The 16,579-nt window shown below is 47.0% G+C and overlaps 1 protein-coding gene across 3 annotated transcripts in view; it reads left to right on the forward strand.

Moving 5' to 3' along the window:
- sd (TEA domain transcription factor 1 homolog scalloped) overlaps nt 1-16,579 on the forward strand; it is an 86,523-nt gene that overhangs the window by 50,571 nt on the left and 19,373 nt on the right. Inside the window, exons 3-7 of one of the 3 annotated variants that reach the window (XM_084583607.1) lie at nt 8,207-8,334; nt 11,768-11,806; nt 11,946-12,080; nt 14,482-14,522; nt 15,656-15,848. In XM_084583607.1, coding sequence (XP_084439733.1) covers nt 8,207-8,334; nt 11,768-11,806; nt 11,946-12,080; nt 14,482-14,522; nt 15,656-15,848 — 536 coding nt within the window. The remainder of the gene's footprint in view (nt 1-8,206; nt 8,335-11,767; nt 11,807-11,945; nt 12,081-14,481; nt 14,523-15,655; nt 15,849-16,579) is intronic. The other 2 variants (XM_084583610.1, XM_084583608.1) reach the window with 2 other exon arrangements.

Genomic DNA, 16,579 nt, shown 5'->3' on the forward strand with positions numbered 1-16,579 from the left:
TTCCTATGCAAAATCTACTAACCCATTCGAGCTAAAATAACGTTCACAAAGTAGCAAAATACAGTCTACGTTTGCATAGGAATTTTTTAAATTCCTACAAGAAATAAACACAGTTCTCTCTTCCGGCAAACGTACAGCACCAGGCCCAGATGAAATACACTATCAAATGCTAGCCCATCTTTCTGAATCCTCAGTTGAAGCACTCTTAAAATTTTTTAACAAGGTATGGATGTCAGGAGAAATACCGCAGGCCTGGAAGAAAGCCATTATTGTTCCGTTACTGAAACATGGAAAGCCACCAACATCCCCAAGCAGTTATAGGCCCATAGCACTAACGAGTTGTATCGCTAAATCGTTTGAAAGTGTTCTAAATATCAGGCTCATGTTTACACTTGAATCTCGCAAACTTCTCGACACACGCCAATGTGGATTTAGAAAAGGATGTTCGACAACTGATCATCTTGTGCGCTTGGAAAATACGGTACGAGAAGCATTTATACGCAGACAACACTGCCTTGCCGTATTTTTTGATTTAGAAAAAGCTTATGACACGACGTGGAGGTATGGAATCCTACGTGACCTGGGAGACCTTGGCATCCGCGGCAGAATGTTAAAATGCTTGAAAGAGTTTTTGTCCGACCGTTCTTTCCAAGTTCGTCTCGGTGCTACTCTGTCAAAACGTTTCACTCAGGAGAATGGTGTCCCTCAGGGGTGCATCTTGAGTACCACGCTGTTTATAGTAAAAATGAACTCCATAGTAAAAATAATCCCAACGACCATCATGCATTCAGTCTATGTCGATGACCTACAAATAGCATGTACATCCTCTAATGTATCAACGTGTGAGAGACAAATTCAATTAACAGTGAATAAACTAGCGACATGGGCAGATAGAAATGGTTTCAGGTTCTCTGCACAGAAATCAATAGCCGTTTTATTCTCACTTAGACGAGGTTTGCAAGTGGACCCTACAGTTTACCTCAATGACATTGCTCTCCCAGTAAAACACGAACATAATTTTCTAGGCATTACTTTCGACAGAAAGCTTACTTTCCTCCCCCACATAAACACCCTTAAAAAGAAAGCCTCCCAATCTTTAAATATACTCAAAGTGCTGTCACGTAAACGCTGGGGAGCCGACAGGACATGCCTTCTGCAGATTTATCGTTCAGTTGTACGTTCGAGCTTGGACTACGGTTGCATAGTCTACGGTTCCGCAAGACCCTCATACCTAAAACGACTAGACCCAGTCCACAACCTAGGTCTGCGTCTTTCGACCGGGGCATACAGGACGTCGCCTGTGCGAAGTCTGTATGTAGAAACCAACGAACCATCTCTTGAGGACAGAAGAACCATGCTAACTTGTTCATACATTCTTAAGATCCGTTCGCTACCAACACACCTCTGCTACCCCATAGTAACAAAGTGCCCGTCCAGAACCCTGTTCAACAACAAACCGCAAGCAGTCAGACCCCTTCTCCTCCGCTTCGAACAGATGTGCGAAGAAATAAAAATACTCGATACACTCCCCGACATTGCACAATGCCCTGATCCATTACCCCCTTGGTATAAATTTCCCTGTGTATGCGACCTTACTTTAACACAGTTTGACAAACAACAAACTCCACACGAACACATATTACAAGAATTCCTGACATTAGAGGAAAAATACAAAGACCACAATACATTTTATACCGACGGTTCTAAAACTACCTCATATGTTGGTAGTGGTGTCGTAGAAAACAATCGCCAGAAAACAGTTAGGTTGCCCAATTGTGCATCAGTGTTCACTGCAGAAAGTTATGCCATATCCATAGCTGTGGAAAAAATAATAAAATGCAATATTGAAAAGAGTATAATCTACACTGACTCCCTCAGCTTAATCACAGCATTACACTCTAAAAATGCAACAGAACCTGTAGTGGGAAAAATAATACATTGTATAACATCAGCCGAAACACGAGGTTACAAAATTAAATTCTGCTGGGTACCTAGCCATGTCGGAATCGTAGGTAACGAGACAGCTGACGAATGTGCAGCAGCTGCCCGAAAAGCAAAAATAGAAAAAGTAAATGTACCACGCAAAGATGTTTTGAAATTCATACAAAAAAAGCTCAGGGAAAAATGGCAAGCCTCATGGAAAAATGAAATAAACAACAAACTACACGTCGTGAAACCAGTTGTCGAAGAATGGAAGTCATGCAGTCACCAGAAACGCTTCATGGAGGTAATATTATGTCGCCTTCGAATAGGACACACGCATCTTACTCATAGTTACATTCTCAAAAAAGAAGATGAACCCATATGTGAAGACTGTGGACATGGACTGACGATAAACCACATTTTAATTTCATGTAAAAAACTCGAAAAGCTACGGAAAAAGCATTTCACTCTATTTTACACCAAACAGATACCATTCCATCCATCACTTCTCCTAGGAGAGAATGCAATTGTAGACATTTCATGTGTTTTTAGTTTCTTAGAAGAAACATCCTTCCTGAACAAACTATGATATCTTAACACTTCATTCCTTTTAAAAAAAACCATAATATACCTTGTGCTTGGCGCATGATAGCCTGAGTTGCTTATGCGCCATAAAACACAACACAACAACAACAACAATTTTTTAAATTCCAGCCGCCCCCAAATATTCAGGACCCTGTATATGCGGTCGCCTGTCTCTCTGCTCGTCTTCGTGTGTGTAGTTGTAGCTGCGTTGATGCGAAGCACGTGCTCGAAGGCGTTATCTGGAAATCCTTTTTGAGCTTTTCAGTCACCAGAAGTGCGTCACGGGAAAGGAATGAGAAACGCGGGCAAAAATTGAAGCCTTCTCCCACTGAGTTAACTGCTCAGCCGCGTTTTTTACTGGTGCAGGCCGTTCGTTTTGTTGGCCTTTTGTTTGTTCGTCGTGAATCAGGATAAGAGCACGCCCTGCGGTCTCTACCAGTTCCAACTCGAAACTTGCGGCTTCTAAGTTTTTTTTTTCCCCTTTTTATTTTGTACGTTCGCGTCGCCGCGGTACATTTCCGCGTACAGGCGATCTAAATGGATCATCGGTGTGCTGTCTTGTGATGGTCTTTCAGGGAACATTTAATGATGTCTTTTTACTTCTCCTTTGTTGTTTCCGTCACTCGTCACACTGAACCCTGAAAACCTGTGATCATATATTAAGACTGGCCTGCCAGCAGCTGTGGAATTTTAATTGCAACTCGCTGCTCTCTGTACGAGGGGACCATCGCAGATAATTCTCTGACATTGGCTTGGAGGCACGAAGACGGGGGAAAAATAATTAAAAAAATAATGCTTGCACCGCAGCCGTATGGTAAACGAGACTGAGGAACTGTTTAGGTGTTTGGCAGTGTTATTTAATGAAAAAAAAAAAAAAAAAGAAGGAAGGAAAGAGGAGGCAAAAAGAAGCTAGACGAGAAACAAAAAAATACAATCCGCTGCTTCTAACGATTGGTTGCTGTCGGTGACCATTGCCAGTGAGCGTGGCCTGTCGTAGGGGAAGTGGGGAGAGGATATGTTGTGACAGTGGAGTCACCTTCATCGCGCTTTCCTGTGACCTTCACCTTCATCTGCGCGTCGATGTGATCCCCATCACACTCGGGCGAAGAGAGCAGCTGCGAAAGTGGACGTTCGATGCAGTTCAGGATATTCTCTGGTCGCCGCTGTCGAGACTCAAAAGTGCACTCTGACAGTTTTGTGTGGCTCTGATGTACGCCGGTACTGAAACTACCGTGCAATTGCATAATGCGAACCGAAATCCGGAAGGAGACTGCAGCCATGAAATTAGGAGACGCCTGCTTCTGGGAAAGACAGCCATGGCTAGCCTTGACCGCCTAGTAAAGAGCGGAGACATTAGTCTGCCAACCAAGATCCGTATAACTCGTGCTATGGTCTTTCCAGTTGTGATGTATGGATGCGAGAGTTGGACTGTGAAAAAGGCTGACCGCCGAAGAATTGACGCGTTTGAATTGTGGTGCTGGCGAAGACTCTTGAGAGTTCCTTGGACTGCCAGAAGATCAAATCAGTCGACATTGTCGACCATAAACCCTGACTGCTCATTGGAGGGTCAAATTATAAAAAGCTCAGCTACTTTGGTCATCTGATGAGAAGAGAGGAATCGCTGGAGAAAGATTTGATGTTGGGAAAGGTTCAGGGTCGTCGGAGAAGGGGTAGGCAGCGAACGCGATGGTTAGATGGCATCCTCGAGGCACTGCAGATGAAGTTATGTGATGTTAGGAAGATAGTGAGAGACCGGAAAGCGTGGCGTGACATGGTCCATAGGGTCACGAAGAGTCGGACACGACTGAACGACTGAACTGAACTGAACTGAGATAGTCACTAGTGGACAGGTCTTCTGGTGCCTATTTGAAACAGCGTGGTCGTGTTTCACCTGCCCTTTATACATTTCGTATATCAATAGCTCTTACAGAATGCTTTACGCGTGATAGCGTTCCGGGTTGGAGCGGCGAGCCGCTATAGCACTTAGAGATAAGACCGGTTTAATTGGTAGGATATGGGACAGGCATTTGATCTGCAGTGGGTGTATAGTCAGGCAGATAGATGATGGTGATGAACTTCTGCCTCACTTAGGGATAAAAGCCGGAGTCATTAGTCAGGTGTCCCTTCAATTCGTCTGTGACGCCCTCGTTGTAAAGCTATACCGCGAGACTGGATGCCCCTTGTGAGCTGATTTTCTTCGGCGACGAATTTGTTTTTTTGGAGATCAAAACTCCATGTACAATATAGCAGGACACTGCGGCGGTTAATGTGAATTGCGCGCCACCTACTTCGTGTGGTAGACGAGAAAAACTACAACCAACGCGTTAACGCCTGTCTTTGTACACTAGCTAGGTATGGAGAGTTATTATCATCGCTCCTTTTATGGTTTATATATATATAATAGCTGGCGCTTTTCGCAGTAAGTATAAACAGGCATTATGCAGATTTCTGGACCGCGGGAAAGGAATTACCTGGAGATAATCGGCGTCCTTTTGGCCGTAATTAACGAAGCCAGCACCAAACTGTCAGCAAGTGCAGCAACAATAAAAGAAGCCAGCAACGTGATACGCTTTGCCGGCCTTCTGTAGGGTCGGGCGGCCCGGCCCGGCAGTTTGCCAAGGTAGCGCCGCTGGAAAAATGAAGTCGGAGTAGTTCAGATTAGCGCGAACGTCCACCACTGCGAATGCCCTGGTTAAGTTGTGAGCTTGCGAAGAGCAAAAGAAAAGCAAAAAGAAGAGGAAATACAGCTAGGGCCAGAGTTTTGAACGGAAGGGGAAAATATTCAAGGACCCTATCTGCTGACTGGGGTCCTGTTTACATATATCACTTCGTAGACACGGGCTTCTTGGGACACGACGAGGCGACTATACGTGGGAAAATTGCTACCCCCCCCCCCCCCCTTTTTTTTTCTCAAGGAATTCGTTCACGAAATATACGTGATTGAAATAGGGCCTCCTCTCCAAAAGCGACCACACCACGCACACCATACCGTACCGTGCCATAGCGTACCGCACCATACCATACTGTACCATACCGTACCGTACCACAATACTATATCATACCATACATAGCTACCATACCATACCATACCATACCATACCATACCATACCGTACCATACCGTGCCATACCGTACCGTACCGTACCGTACCGTACCGTACCATACCATACCATGCCATGCCATACCATGCTGTACCTTCTAAACAGTTATTTCGATTTGCCTCTTGGCTCAAAGAAAATTATGGTCGTTATGATCATTAGGTTTCATAAAACAAGTGCGGCTAAAATGGATTAGCCGATAACAAAAACCGCTTGAACCGAGGCCAACAAAACACTTTGGAAATGCCGCGACGTAACGTGTTTCGATTTTTTTTTGTAGTCGCCGTCAGGAGGGAGCAGCAAGGAGATAAGCGCGTGTGTTTTCGACGGCTGATTATCTCGCTCAATGTAGTTTGCAGGAACTTTGCTCAGGCAAGAGTCCGTCGAAGTACAAAACAATGTACGGATGCCTACCTCGACGAAAGGGAAAGTAGGTTCGGAGTGACGACGAATGCGCTCCCTAGTTATTTGTGGTATAACCAGCGCTAAACCTAGTCGCTTTAAAAACGGCGCAAGGGTTCTGGTTGACGCAAACATGACAGAGATGGTACAGAAGGCGCTGAGCGGTTCTTGTGCTCGGTTTAGAGAAAGGAGAGAAAGGAAAGAAGACGACGACGACGTTGGAGGCACAAAGCGATCAACAGACAATGAGAAAGGGAAAGAGGATGGGGTTTGGCGATGGCGACAGGGACGCCTCGCTACCTGCTATACGCTGCGGCGGCGGGCAGAGAGGGAGGAAGGGACAGCTCGCTCTTGGAGCGATACGCTTTCTCGAAGAGCGGAACTGTCCCGGAATGCGAAGAATGCGGGGTATCCCATGGAAACGGATGCTGCGCCGTCCGGCGAATGACGCCAGAAGGGAGGATGCGGATCAAAGCGGATCCCGGCACAAAAAAAAAAAAAAAAAAAGCGCTGGGAGGAGAAGGTGGAGATGGAGACTGGGACGAGACGCAAATGGTCGCTTCCGAGAGGAGAAAGAGTCAGACAGGAAACGACAGCGGAAGACCCAAGGAGAAAGAAGAGAAAAAGAAGTAGTAACGTATGGGAGCGAATGCGCTAAAAGAGCATCAAGGAGAAAAGTGAAGACGGATCGGAGGAAGGGGGGTAGTGAAACGCTCGAGGGTGGGTGGAAGGTGAGGCGTATAGCTAAATGCGGAGGGGATGGAAACGTGGTAAGGAACAAACGAAAGCTGTAAGAGAAAGGTGCCATAGAAAGGAGAGAGAGAGGCCACAATGGCGGCGCTGCTGCGAAGGACGCTGAAGAAAGGCTGTAACAGTCACGCTTCTTTCGTGCTGCAGATGCGACCGGGGGGTGGAGAGGGGAGGGGGGTTGCAACCACCTTCATAGCGACATCAACATGTCAGCGGTCGCCGTATGCGTACGAACTTGCGAACTTACGAACACACTGTCGGTGTCGGTTTCGCGGGTGCCTCGGTTTGTGAGTGTACCCTGATTTCCGGCATCTTCAGAGACGCATGACTCGGCAGATTCTCGTTTAATTTTGTTGCTCTTCGGGACGAACAGATGGAAAACAATTTTGAAGGCGTCCTTTGGCGCACTACCAGGTCGCGCGACTGTCACATACGCTGTGGTAGAAACTTCACGAGCGTAAGGAAGGGCATTCGAATGGTTCTCGTCTTCGGTTATCGATCTCCTAGTTCGATTCAGTCGCTTTCCGTTTTAGTACGCGCCTCTGCCGCCAATCACCGCCCTCTTTGTGTACGCACAGAGAGGAGAGGACGTTCGCTATCGTGTCTTCGTTAATTGAATAAAAAAATAACAACGAGGTACACACACTAGCTCTTATTGACCGATGATTAGGTACACTGCTTGTGTTGTTGCCATATGTGGCCCTGCCGTGATCGAGAGGTGAGGAGGTCGCTGTAGTGTTTTGTAGGTCTAGTTTACGCTCGGTCAAGGCTGGTTCTGTCCCATTTCATTTCTGGCGCCGATCTCCGCCCGTGTAAGGTCGTGATTTGGTTAGGTAAATCTGCTTGGTGTGTTGAAGCCCGTGCGGTCGTTCCTACCGCATTTAAACGTTGACCTCCATCGCTCAACCCCCCTGAGCAGAGGAGCAACGCGTTTGAAGGCAGCAGGAGTCTAACGGAGTGAAAAGCCGAATCCATACGATGGGATAGTATACGCGATTCTAGGTGATTGAGAGGGTTCTTTGTTTTGTAGTGACTTGGTTTGGCTGACAATGAAAAAGACGGAAATGATGGTGACACAAAATGGAGGAATGCAGCCTGTTTTCATCTATTGGAATTATAAACGAATAAACGCATAATTTGTGTCGTAATCTTGTTGCTCCTAGTCCGACCGGGCGCTGCGCTGTCACAGTAGACCAGGGGATCCAGTCAAAATGTCAGAAGCAGGTCTTTCCACTAGGACGCGATGAGCTCGCGAACAGGCGGTGAATCTGCCATATAAAATGTCAAATTGTAGCTGTCCAATGTGGGTCGAGAAGAAGGAGGTTCTTGCTAAATTAGTCATTTTCCCTCTTTCATGCATATATAAACAGACGCGACTGCCACAACCGCTTCTTAAAAAAAAAAAAAAAAAAAAGTTCTTATCCCGGGTGTTTTCTTCTCTGCCACAGGGCGCAATGAGTTGATCGCCAGGTACATCAAGCTGCGGACGGGCAAGACCAGGACGCGGAAACAGGTGTCCAGTCACATCCAGGTCCTGGCGAGGAGAAAAGCCCGGGAGATACAGTCCAAGTTAAAGGTGAGTCCACCACTTCGGCCGGCGTCAACAGCTGGTTCGGCGAGAATCCATCTTCTGAATCTGTACTTTGACAGGACGTATAGCGCAGGCAAGGGCGTAAATAAAATGATTTTGTTTTCTATTAGATGCCTCTTTCCTCTCGGGCCCAGCTTCGGTTTGGGGTGGATGATTGACACCAGAAAATCATAAAAAGGTTCCAAATGTACAGTGGATGGTCAGCAGCTTGGATTATTAAATCTGGACGATGTTGTAAATCACTGACGGCCTCGTGATCAACTGGCTTGAGCTAAGGTTACGGTATTCTCTGGTTACTAAGGTGAGCGGCTGAAGTCTCGAGAACACAAAACCTGTACCATTATTGTTTGCTCCTTTTGGTCACTATAATTTCGGAAATCGAACAATCTATAGAATCGCTTTTGCATAGCATGTTGTTAAGTAGCCTGCGTCGTTCCCTGTTTTTCCCGGTTACCATGTGGGCGCCGTTAAACGTCGTGGCATCCGGTACTGAAAGCTGCTGTTGCTCCATGAATGTTTTTTTTTTTTTTTCGAGGCCAAATTCACTTCATCCACGATATCGGTTCTGAACTTGCCAGGTACCATCCACGTACTGCGAAATATTTTCTAAATAAATTAAAACTAAACCCGAAAAAACTTTCTTTAGTCGGGCCTAGTTATAACACATGGCAAGTCGACAAACGCAGCGCTTTTGACGTGGAGGTAATTAGAATAGTAGCTTGGGCATGTTGGTTATGCATCTTGAGGTAACAGCGCGGAACACAGGACGGGAGCACAAGATTAGAGGACGACACAACGAGCGCTGTTCAGCGCTCGTTGTGTCGTCCTCTAATCTTGTGCTCCCGTCCTGTGTTCCGCGCTGTTACCTCAAGGTGGAGGTAATGTTCGCATCTGATAACTACGTCAGCGAGGTAAATGACGTGGCGTGTTCCGGGAACTGAAATATCGAGGACAGAGCACCAGCGTCTCCCTCCTTGCTATGCCCACTGTCAAACTGTTGCGTTTCACTTCGGTCGCGAACCACCGCGGGGCCGGAGAACTCGCCCGTATACATCCCACGCTTCCATGGCGGACCCGCCTCCTTTGCCGAAGCGAAAACCAGACATTTGGTTAACGTCTGTGGCACAGCTTTTGTTTACAGCTCACGCGAGCCAAGAGTTCCGCGAAAGTCTGTTTTGGCTTGCCCGTATCCGTTCAGGGGGCATCCATGCTGCTGGGTTAAGGGCCGCCACAGTCAATCATCCGCGCTAAACAAGTGTCTGGCTAGCCATCGTTTTCTATAAATACGCCAGGCGAGCTAGCGACGGCTTCGCGTTTTCGTAACCACAGTTTGAGGGGTGTGCTTTTCGTGTCTTTGGTCTCATTGTTCTTTTCTCTCTCTTTTTTTTTTCTGATCTCCTTTTAACCTCGGAGTTCGCGCAACCGTATGACGAAACGGAACATTGAACGTTTCATGCTTGAGCGCGCGTTAAAAAAAAAAAAAAAATCGAGCCAGGCGCCAAAAACAGTAACGTTGGAAGGTTCATAAGGTTACGCCGTCTACGATGACACTGACACGAACGTCAGTTTTCGTATCGCCAAAAAAATATCGCACAAAGCCACAACGCTTTAGGGAGACAGGTCCTTTCTTTGTCTCCGCCTTCGGAAACAAAACTTCTCCTAGCCAGGTCTCCCGTCCGATGTTTTTGTTATTAGCTTTCTTGTTACCTTCTTAAAGCCGGTTTAGGTGTCGCGAAACTTCTGGTCGCTGTAAAAAATAAATAAAATATATATATATATATATATATATAAAAAAACTAAGCTGTCGGTTTGTGTTTCTGCCACAAAGACCCTTCCGAGGGTGGTTGCCAGTTGGCACGGATCCGTAACAACGTTGCCGCAGGAAAGGCCTATTCTCTCTAAGCCGCGGAAGAAGCCCGTTGGCCCCATGCTGTTCACGTGCTTCGTCCGGGAGTTCTTGCGTGTTCGTCACTTTTTTTTTTTTTTTTTCCCCCATCTGTTGATCTCGAGGCGCCTTTTTACTACGCGCCAACTTAAGCGGGCTAGACATCATTCGCGCATGCCCAAGGTTAGGCACGCCTGTCAGCGCCTTTATTTTACTAAGAGCACAACGTTTGAATGGGACTAAGCTGAAAAAAAAAAAAAATAGAAAAAAAAAACACCTCTTGTCAAGGTTCTGCCGGCGTAATTTATAACCAGTCTCAAAACTGCGTCTGCTAGTACTTGTGCACGTGTTTGCAAGTTACAGGCCGCAAGGCAGAAAACGCGACTAAAGGAAAATACGATTTATCGCAGTTTGACCGATCTTGTCCTCAGTTGCATAGTAAACGTGTGTCATGAGGTGTGTGTGCATGCGGAAAACGCTTTCAACCATAGTTGTAGTTTAATGCGTGTCTTTCTGCGCGAACGTTTCCTGGAGTGCCGGCCGGCGCGTTTCCGTGCTGAGGCATGCTGCAAGCATATACGCGTGCCTCGCGCAGTATTTCACGCTGAAAAGCAGTTGGAATGAGTCGATGAAAGGTCCTTTCAGATGCTGTTCAAGTGTGAACAATTCAGGAGGCTCGAAGGTGTTTCAAGAATGCCCGTATCGGTAGTAACGCAAGTGCTTTCGCTACAGACGCGATCGGTTAGATAGACATCGTTTCTCGCGCGATCATATGTAGTCGATAGTTAACTAGGAACCCGTTACTTTGACGAGTGAAAAGGAAGAAAAGAAAAAGGACTGAGTATTTGGGTACGCGCAGAACTAGAGTGCAGTGTATCGAACTGGTAATCACGAACTTATTGTACTTTAGCTTAAGCATGCGGTGTGTGGGGCTGTAGAATGCTCTCTTGTGGTCTGAGCGGTGCTTTATCCAAGTGCTCGCGCACAAAGGCATCCATACATGTAGCGTACTCGTTAAAAGACGCACGACTTAAACTCGATATTGCATGAACTCAGATAGCGCGCACGTTTAACGGTTCTTGAGCCACGGCGTACTTAAACCATAAGTCAGCCAATGAATCGACGCAGACGACGCGCAAGCGCGCTCGCGCAGCGCGCAACTGTTTCCTTGCAAGTGTGGTAAGTGCAATATGAAAGCGAACACTCAGTTTGCAGATGAGAGCAAAATTTGTTGTAATTTTTTTTTTTTTTGCGCCCATGTTTACAGTCTGGTGGGTGTTATTCATGAATTACTCGGTGAACAAGATGCGGGAAGCAATATGGACAGCAGCTTTCTTTCCTCCAGCCCGTTGTTCACCTTGTGTTTTTAAGAAGCCTATCTTCCCTGCACTCTCTGTGCGGTTCTCACGAGTGCTGTTTCAGAAAATATCTAGAAAACACGAAAAAGTGTGCGAATCGTTCACACTGATGCAGTTCTCAACTACAGTCATTTGCATGGCGTACGCTCATTACGTGCTCGCTTTCATATTGCAGGTGCCTGTACATCTAACCGCTTTTTCTGGGCTCTCAAAGGTATACCTCTCGAAGGTGTATTGACCCTTGGCGAATATTTTCGCAGCCCCCGCTTCTAGAGAGGTGGTCGCTATCGCGCGCGTCTTTATTGATATCGTCGCCGCTTCCCCGGCGCGCGTCTTTTGTTGCGCCCTTCCAGGACACGGCGGCGAAGGAGAAAGCGCTTCAGTCTCTGACGTCGCTGTCTTCGGCGCAGATTGTGTCGGCCACGGCCATGCAGAACAAGGCCGGCCTGGCCTCCCTAGTTCCTCCCGTCAGCTACACTGGAGCGCCGGTGAGTTCCCTATATACGGCTGCGTAGCCTCCTTTCAAAAAGGGCGCGTCGGGGCGATGCCGCGTCACCAAGGGATGTGAACGTAAGGTTGGACATTGGGCCGTGCATATGTAGCGAGTCTTCCATTGGATACAGCTGAACGCATGACGTCGAACGAAGGACACGATGAGATCTTGTGGTGAGCCTAACTGTCCTACAATGTACGCAGTCTTGCCGATGATAGCGGCGCTGTCTGTGCAGTCTGTTAATTGTTCCCAGTGAAAAACTCCCGTCCCCTGCTTGAAAATCACAACTTTATCTGTGGATAGACTGGTGGTTAGACAGGGGCATTTGGAAAACAGCGAAGACGTGCCGCAGAACGCAGTGGACCCAAACCGTAGCCGGTTAAGCGTGAAAGCATGAACGTGAGCCGTGACCCGATCTCAACACGACCGCAGCGCCCCCTCTGCGATTTCGACCGCAGTGGGAGGTGGTGCGATCGTGAGGTCCTGCGATCGTGGATCGCAGCGAGGGGCGCTGCGGTCTCGTTACTATCGAAACTGGCGATTGCTTGGGCCCGCTCTGTTCCGCGTATTTTTTTTTCTTCTCCCAACTGCCCCTATCAGAAAACGTTGCATGAGGGAGTGCGTCATAAGTGAGAACAGTGGTCGTATCAGACAGGCGGGTGCGCAGAGTGCACGCACTGAGCTTCCAATGTCGCCTCCACAAGATGGGCGTTGTGGGAGTTTATCCCACTCATTATTGTGGCCTTTTGACATTTGTCGGCACTTGCACGCTTTTGGTGTCAAATTTTGGGGGACAGTAGTTTCTAAGCATCTAGATCGACTTCGCGGACGGTGCATGGTAGAAATAGTATTGACCTTGCACGGTGTAGCAACCATTGGCGGCGGGTTCAAAAATGAATTGGGACAGCATTCTCTATGGGGTGCAGAATATCGTTCATACTGCTAAAATAGTGATGCATTCGCAAGCTAGGATTGTTCGCCCTTGTGGTGAGTCTTGCTCGATAAGCATGTTTCTTTTCTATAAGGCCTTTACGCTACCTCTCTTCTCGTCGATACGTATCTCGCTCGGCACTCTGAAGTATGCCGCCATCGCGTCTTACTCTTCGGGGCCGTGTTTCCCAGCTTCGAAAGGCGCGCTGGGCTGTCACTCGTCGCGTGTCCGCACCTTGATCTTGCTTCGTACGCTCGCGCCAGCGGCACCGGCTGTGAAGTGGGGAGCATCCTCGCCTTTAACTTATCGCTCCAAGTGGGCAAGCGAAGCGTGTTGTGAACACCGCAGCGGAGATGCGGCGAACGCGGCACACAACCCGTTCTGGGGGCTGCCACGTCAACCCACCACCGCTTGATGGATTAGGTAGGGACGCCTTCAGCTTACGGGACGCACATTATAGGTTTATTCTCTCTCTCTCTTTTAAAGTTATGATGGTAATCGCGAAGATGGTTTGGTTTGGTTTGGTTTGGTTTTGGGGTTAACGTCTCAAGGTGACTTAAACCATTATGTGAGGGTATGCCGCAGTGGACGGCCCCGGAAATTTAGGCCCCATGGGGTTCTTTGACGTGCACCACCATGGCACGGGCGCCTTGCTTTTCGCGTCCATCGAAAAGCGGCCGCCGTGGTCGGGATTCGATCCCGCGTCCGTGGATTCAGCAGTGGAGCGCTCACAGCCACCGCGGCGGGGCAGTCGCGAAGAGTTCAATTGCATCCACTGAAGCATTAAAACACTCGGCCAATAATTTTCCGTTCCTCTTTAATTGCGCTAACAGGGCTCGTGCCGCGTGCCAGCAAATTTCGCACCTGGGCCAATAACATAATTTTTTGTTTGCCAGCGCCTCGCAGATTGTAATTTCTTTTGTGTCCGCTCTGTCGGCCCCATAATCATTGCTTATTTTGGTTATGACATGTCTTATCTATTGTTTTGTCAAGGACTGCAGTCATTTTGGCTAGAGCTTCATATCACTTGTTCTATTCAGTTGACTTTAACGATTGGTTGCAAACCACTTGGAAACCAACTGATCCCGTGGGATATATTTTCAAAAGGAAGTGGATGATGTCCGCGTTCTCGTCAGCTACAAACTAGGGCTCCAGCATTGATGTTATTGACCTTCAGTTCATTTGCATTACCTACTCACAGTGCTGGTATGCAGCCTACTCACCTCCATATTTTGGTCTAGTTAGCATGTCAGTTTTGTAATGAAAAACATTATGGAACATTTACTAGTTGCATGGCTAATGGCCTCTGGCTGCAAGTGGTCAATTTATACAGCGCCATCACGGTGCCATTCCAACGAGACTTTGCAAATCGACATTACATTTACATTTAAATTTGCATATGTAAGGCAAGACGATAAACTTCACCAGGCTTATTTGTTATGCCTACATTTTTTTTTTTTTTCAGTTTTGGCAACCACCAATTGGTCAGCCCGGAACGTCTGAAGAGTGAGTCTTGTTTTTATTGTCGTTCTTATCATTATTGTCGAAAGCCAAGTTGGACTTTGCATACATGCTTTTGCGGCTTTCTTTAACAGACATGCTTAGTATGCGGTGGGCCATAGTAGTTGTTTACCTAAGAAATTCAGAAAACTGTGGTACCATCTGGTGACAAACACTAAAAGCACATAGGCGACACGAAAGAAGGGCACTCAGGAGAGAGTGCAAAATATAATAAAACATGGTGAGCAGTCCTGGAAGGGGAAAAAAAAAAAAGAAAAAAAGTCACTGTGCACCTAGTTTAAATCAGTGATATTTTCTCAAGATGTGGTCATGTGGGATACTACTGTGATAATGACGACATCTCGCCACAAGAGAGTTACTTCAGTTTGTATTATGTGATATAGCCAGGTTGAAATTATAAACCCTTGTTTCTTAGATATTGTAGTGCTCAATCAGTACTATATGAGCCAAGATCTTTTCATTTCTGCCATAACCCCAGGGCATATTTTGGCCACTAATCTGTTACTTCAAATATAACTTTTTGCATAACATCTCTATTCTAGTTTGATTTCAGTTTCCTGTGTACCTGTAATAGAAGTGCAGGCAAATGCTGGATGGTGGAAGAAAACAGCACAAATTGGCTGTGTTCCTTCATTCCACCGTGCAGGGTTTCCTTGTGGTTCCTCACTCTTATTTGTTGCCAGTTGGCTTAAAGCTATTAAGCTTCGAAGCTAGCTAAGAAATTGGAGGAATATGGGAGAGGCCTTTGCCCTGCAGGTAGTATAGTCCAGATTATGACGATGATGATGATTGCTTAAAGCCATACTATACTGAGGGCAGATTTAAAAAAAAAAAAACAATCCCCCCCCCCTCCCCCCCCTATCCGCTTTCTCACCTCAGGTGGGTAGTTCTGCATAGAAAAACACTCTGAACCCCATCCTTGTCCTTGTTTTGGAAAAGAATTCTGAGGAACGCACTGTAAAATATTAAGACCCCCAAGTGCCCCCTGAAGTATGAACCATAAAATTTGCTCCCGAGCCACGTTCTCCTAAATCTGTGTGCCCTATGTCCACAGCCTCGTCACATGACAGATAAAGCTGTTCATGCCTTGGACTGAAGTGCTTGTCTTGGTGTTTCAGCGTCAAGCCCTTTGCGTCCCAGCCCTATGCTCTGCAGAGCCCCAAGGCTCCCCCCGGTGGTGCGGGCGTCGACCTATTGCCGCCACCACACGGCGGCATGACCCCTTCCTGGGAAGGCCGCTCCATCGCCACCCACAAGCTGCGCCTGGTCGAGTTCTCAGCCTTCATGGAGCTGCAGCAGGATGCTGACACGGTAATGGCAACAGTCATCACTCTTCCTTTTGTTTATTTCGTTTCTTTGCTCTGTGAACTGGGGGGGATAGTAAATTTGTATTCTGGTCGCTGTATAGTACACTCTCTGAGCTAGCTGACAGCAAGGTTGGCGTTTGGTTTGGTTTTATTTGTGGGGCTTAACAATGTCCCAAAGCGACTACGGCTACGAAGTAATATTGACCACTTGGGGTTCTTTCACATAAGCTGACATCGCACAGCACATGGGCGCTTCGCTTCTCGCCTCTACCGAAAAGTGGTCGTCGCGGCCGAAGCTCGATCCCGCACCCTTGGGCACAGCAGTCGAGTGCCCTACCTACTGTACCGCCGCAGTGGGTAGGTTTGGTGTGGTATGCTTGTGACTGGAATGTCTTCTGTTTCTCTCATGTCTCATGGTTGGTGACTAAGTTATTAAAGGGCCCAGCAATGCTTCTTAAAGGCAAATGTGGTTACAGGAATCTCTGAAGATGGAGTAAGATTTGAAGTAATGAACCAATCATTGAGTATAAGGAGGTAAACAAACAGTGAAACAAGAAGTTATTAATCCTTTCTTGCAATGATTGAAGCTTGAGGGAGTAATGAGGATATAAAAAGACAGCGAAAAAAAAAGTAATTGTAATTAATCGTTTCTTTAAATTCTGATTCAGACTTTGAAGACTGCCTTAAAGGAGCGTAGGCACCAAGTTTTGGTTGCATTTCTAACTTTGTTCATGA

Source organism: Amblyomma maculatum, chromosome 11, assembly GCF_055883805.1.
Source record: "Amblyomma maculatum isolate TAMU_Amacu chromosome 11, ASM5588380v1, whole genome shotgun sequence".
In the NCBI taxonomy this organism is placed as follows: Eukaryota; Metazoa; Arthropoda; class Arachnida; order Ixodida; family Ixodidae; genus Amblyomma; species Amblyomma maculatum.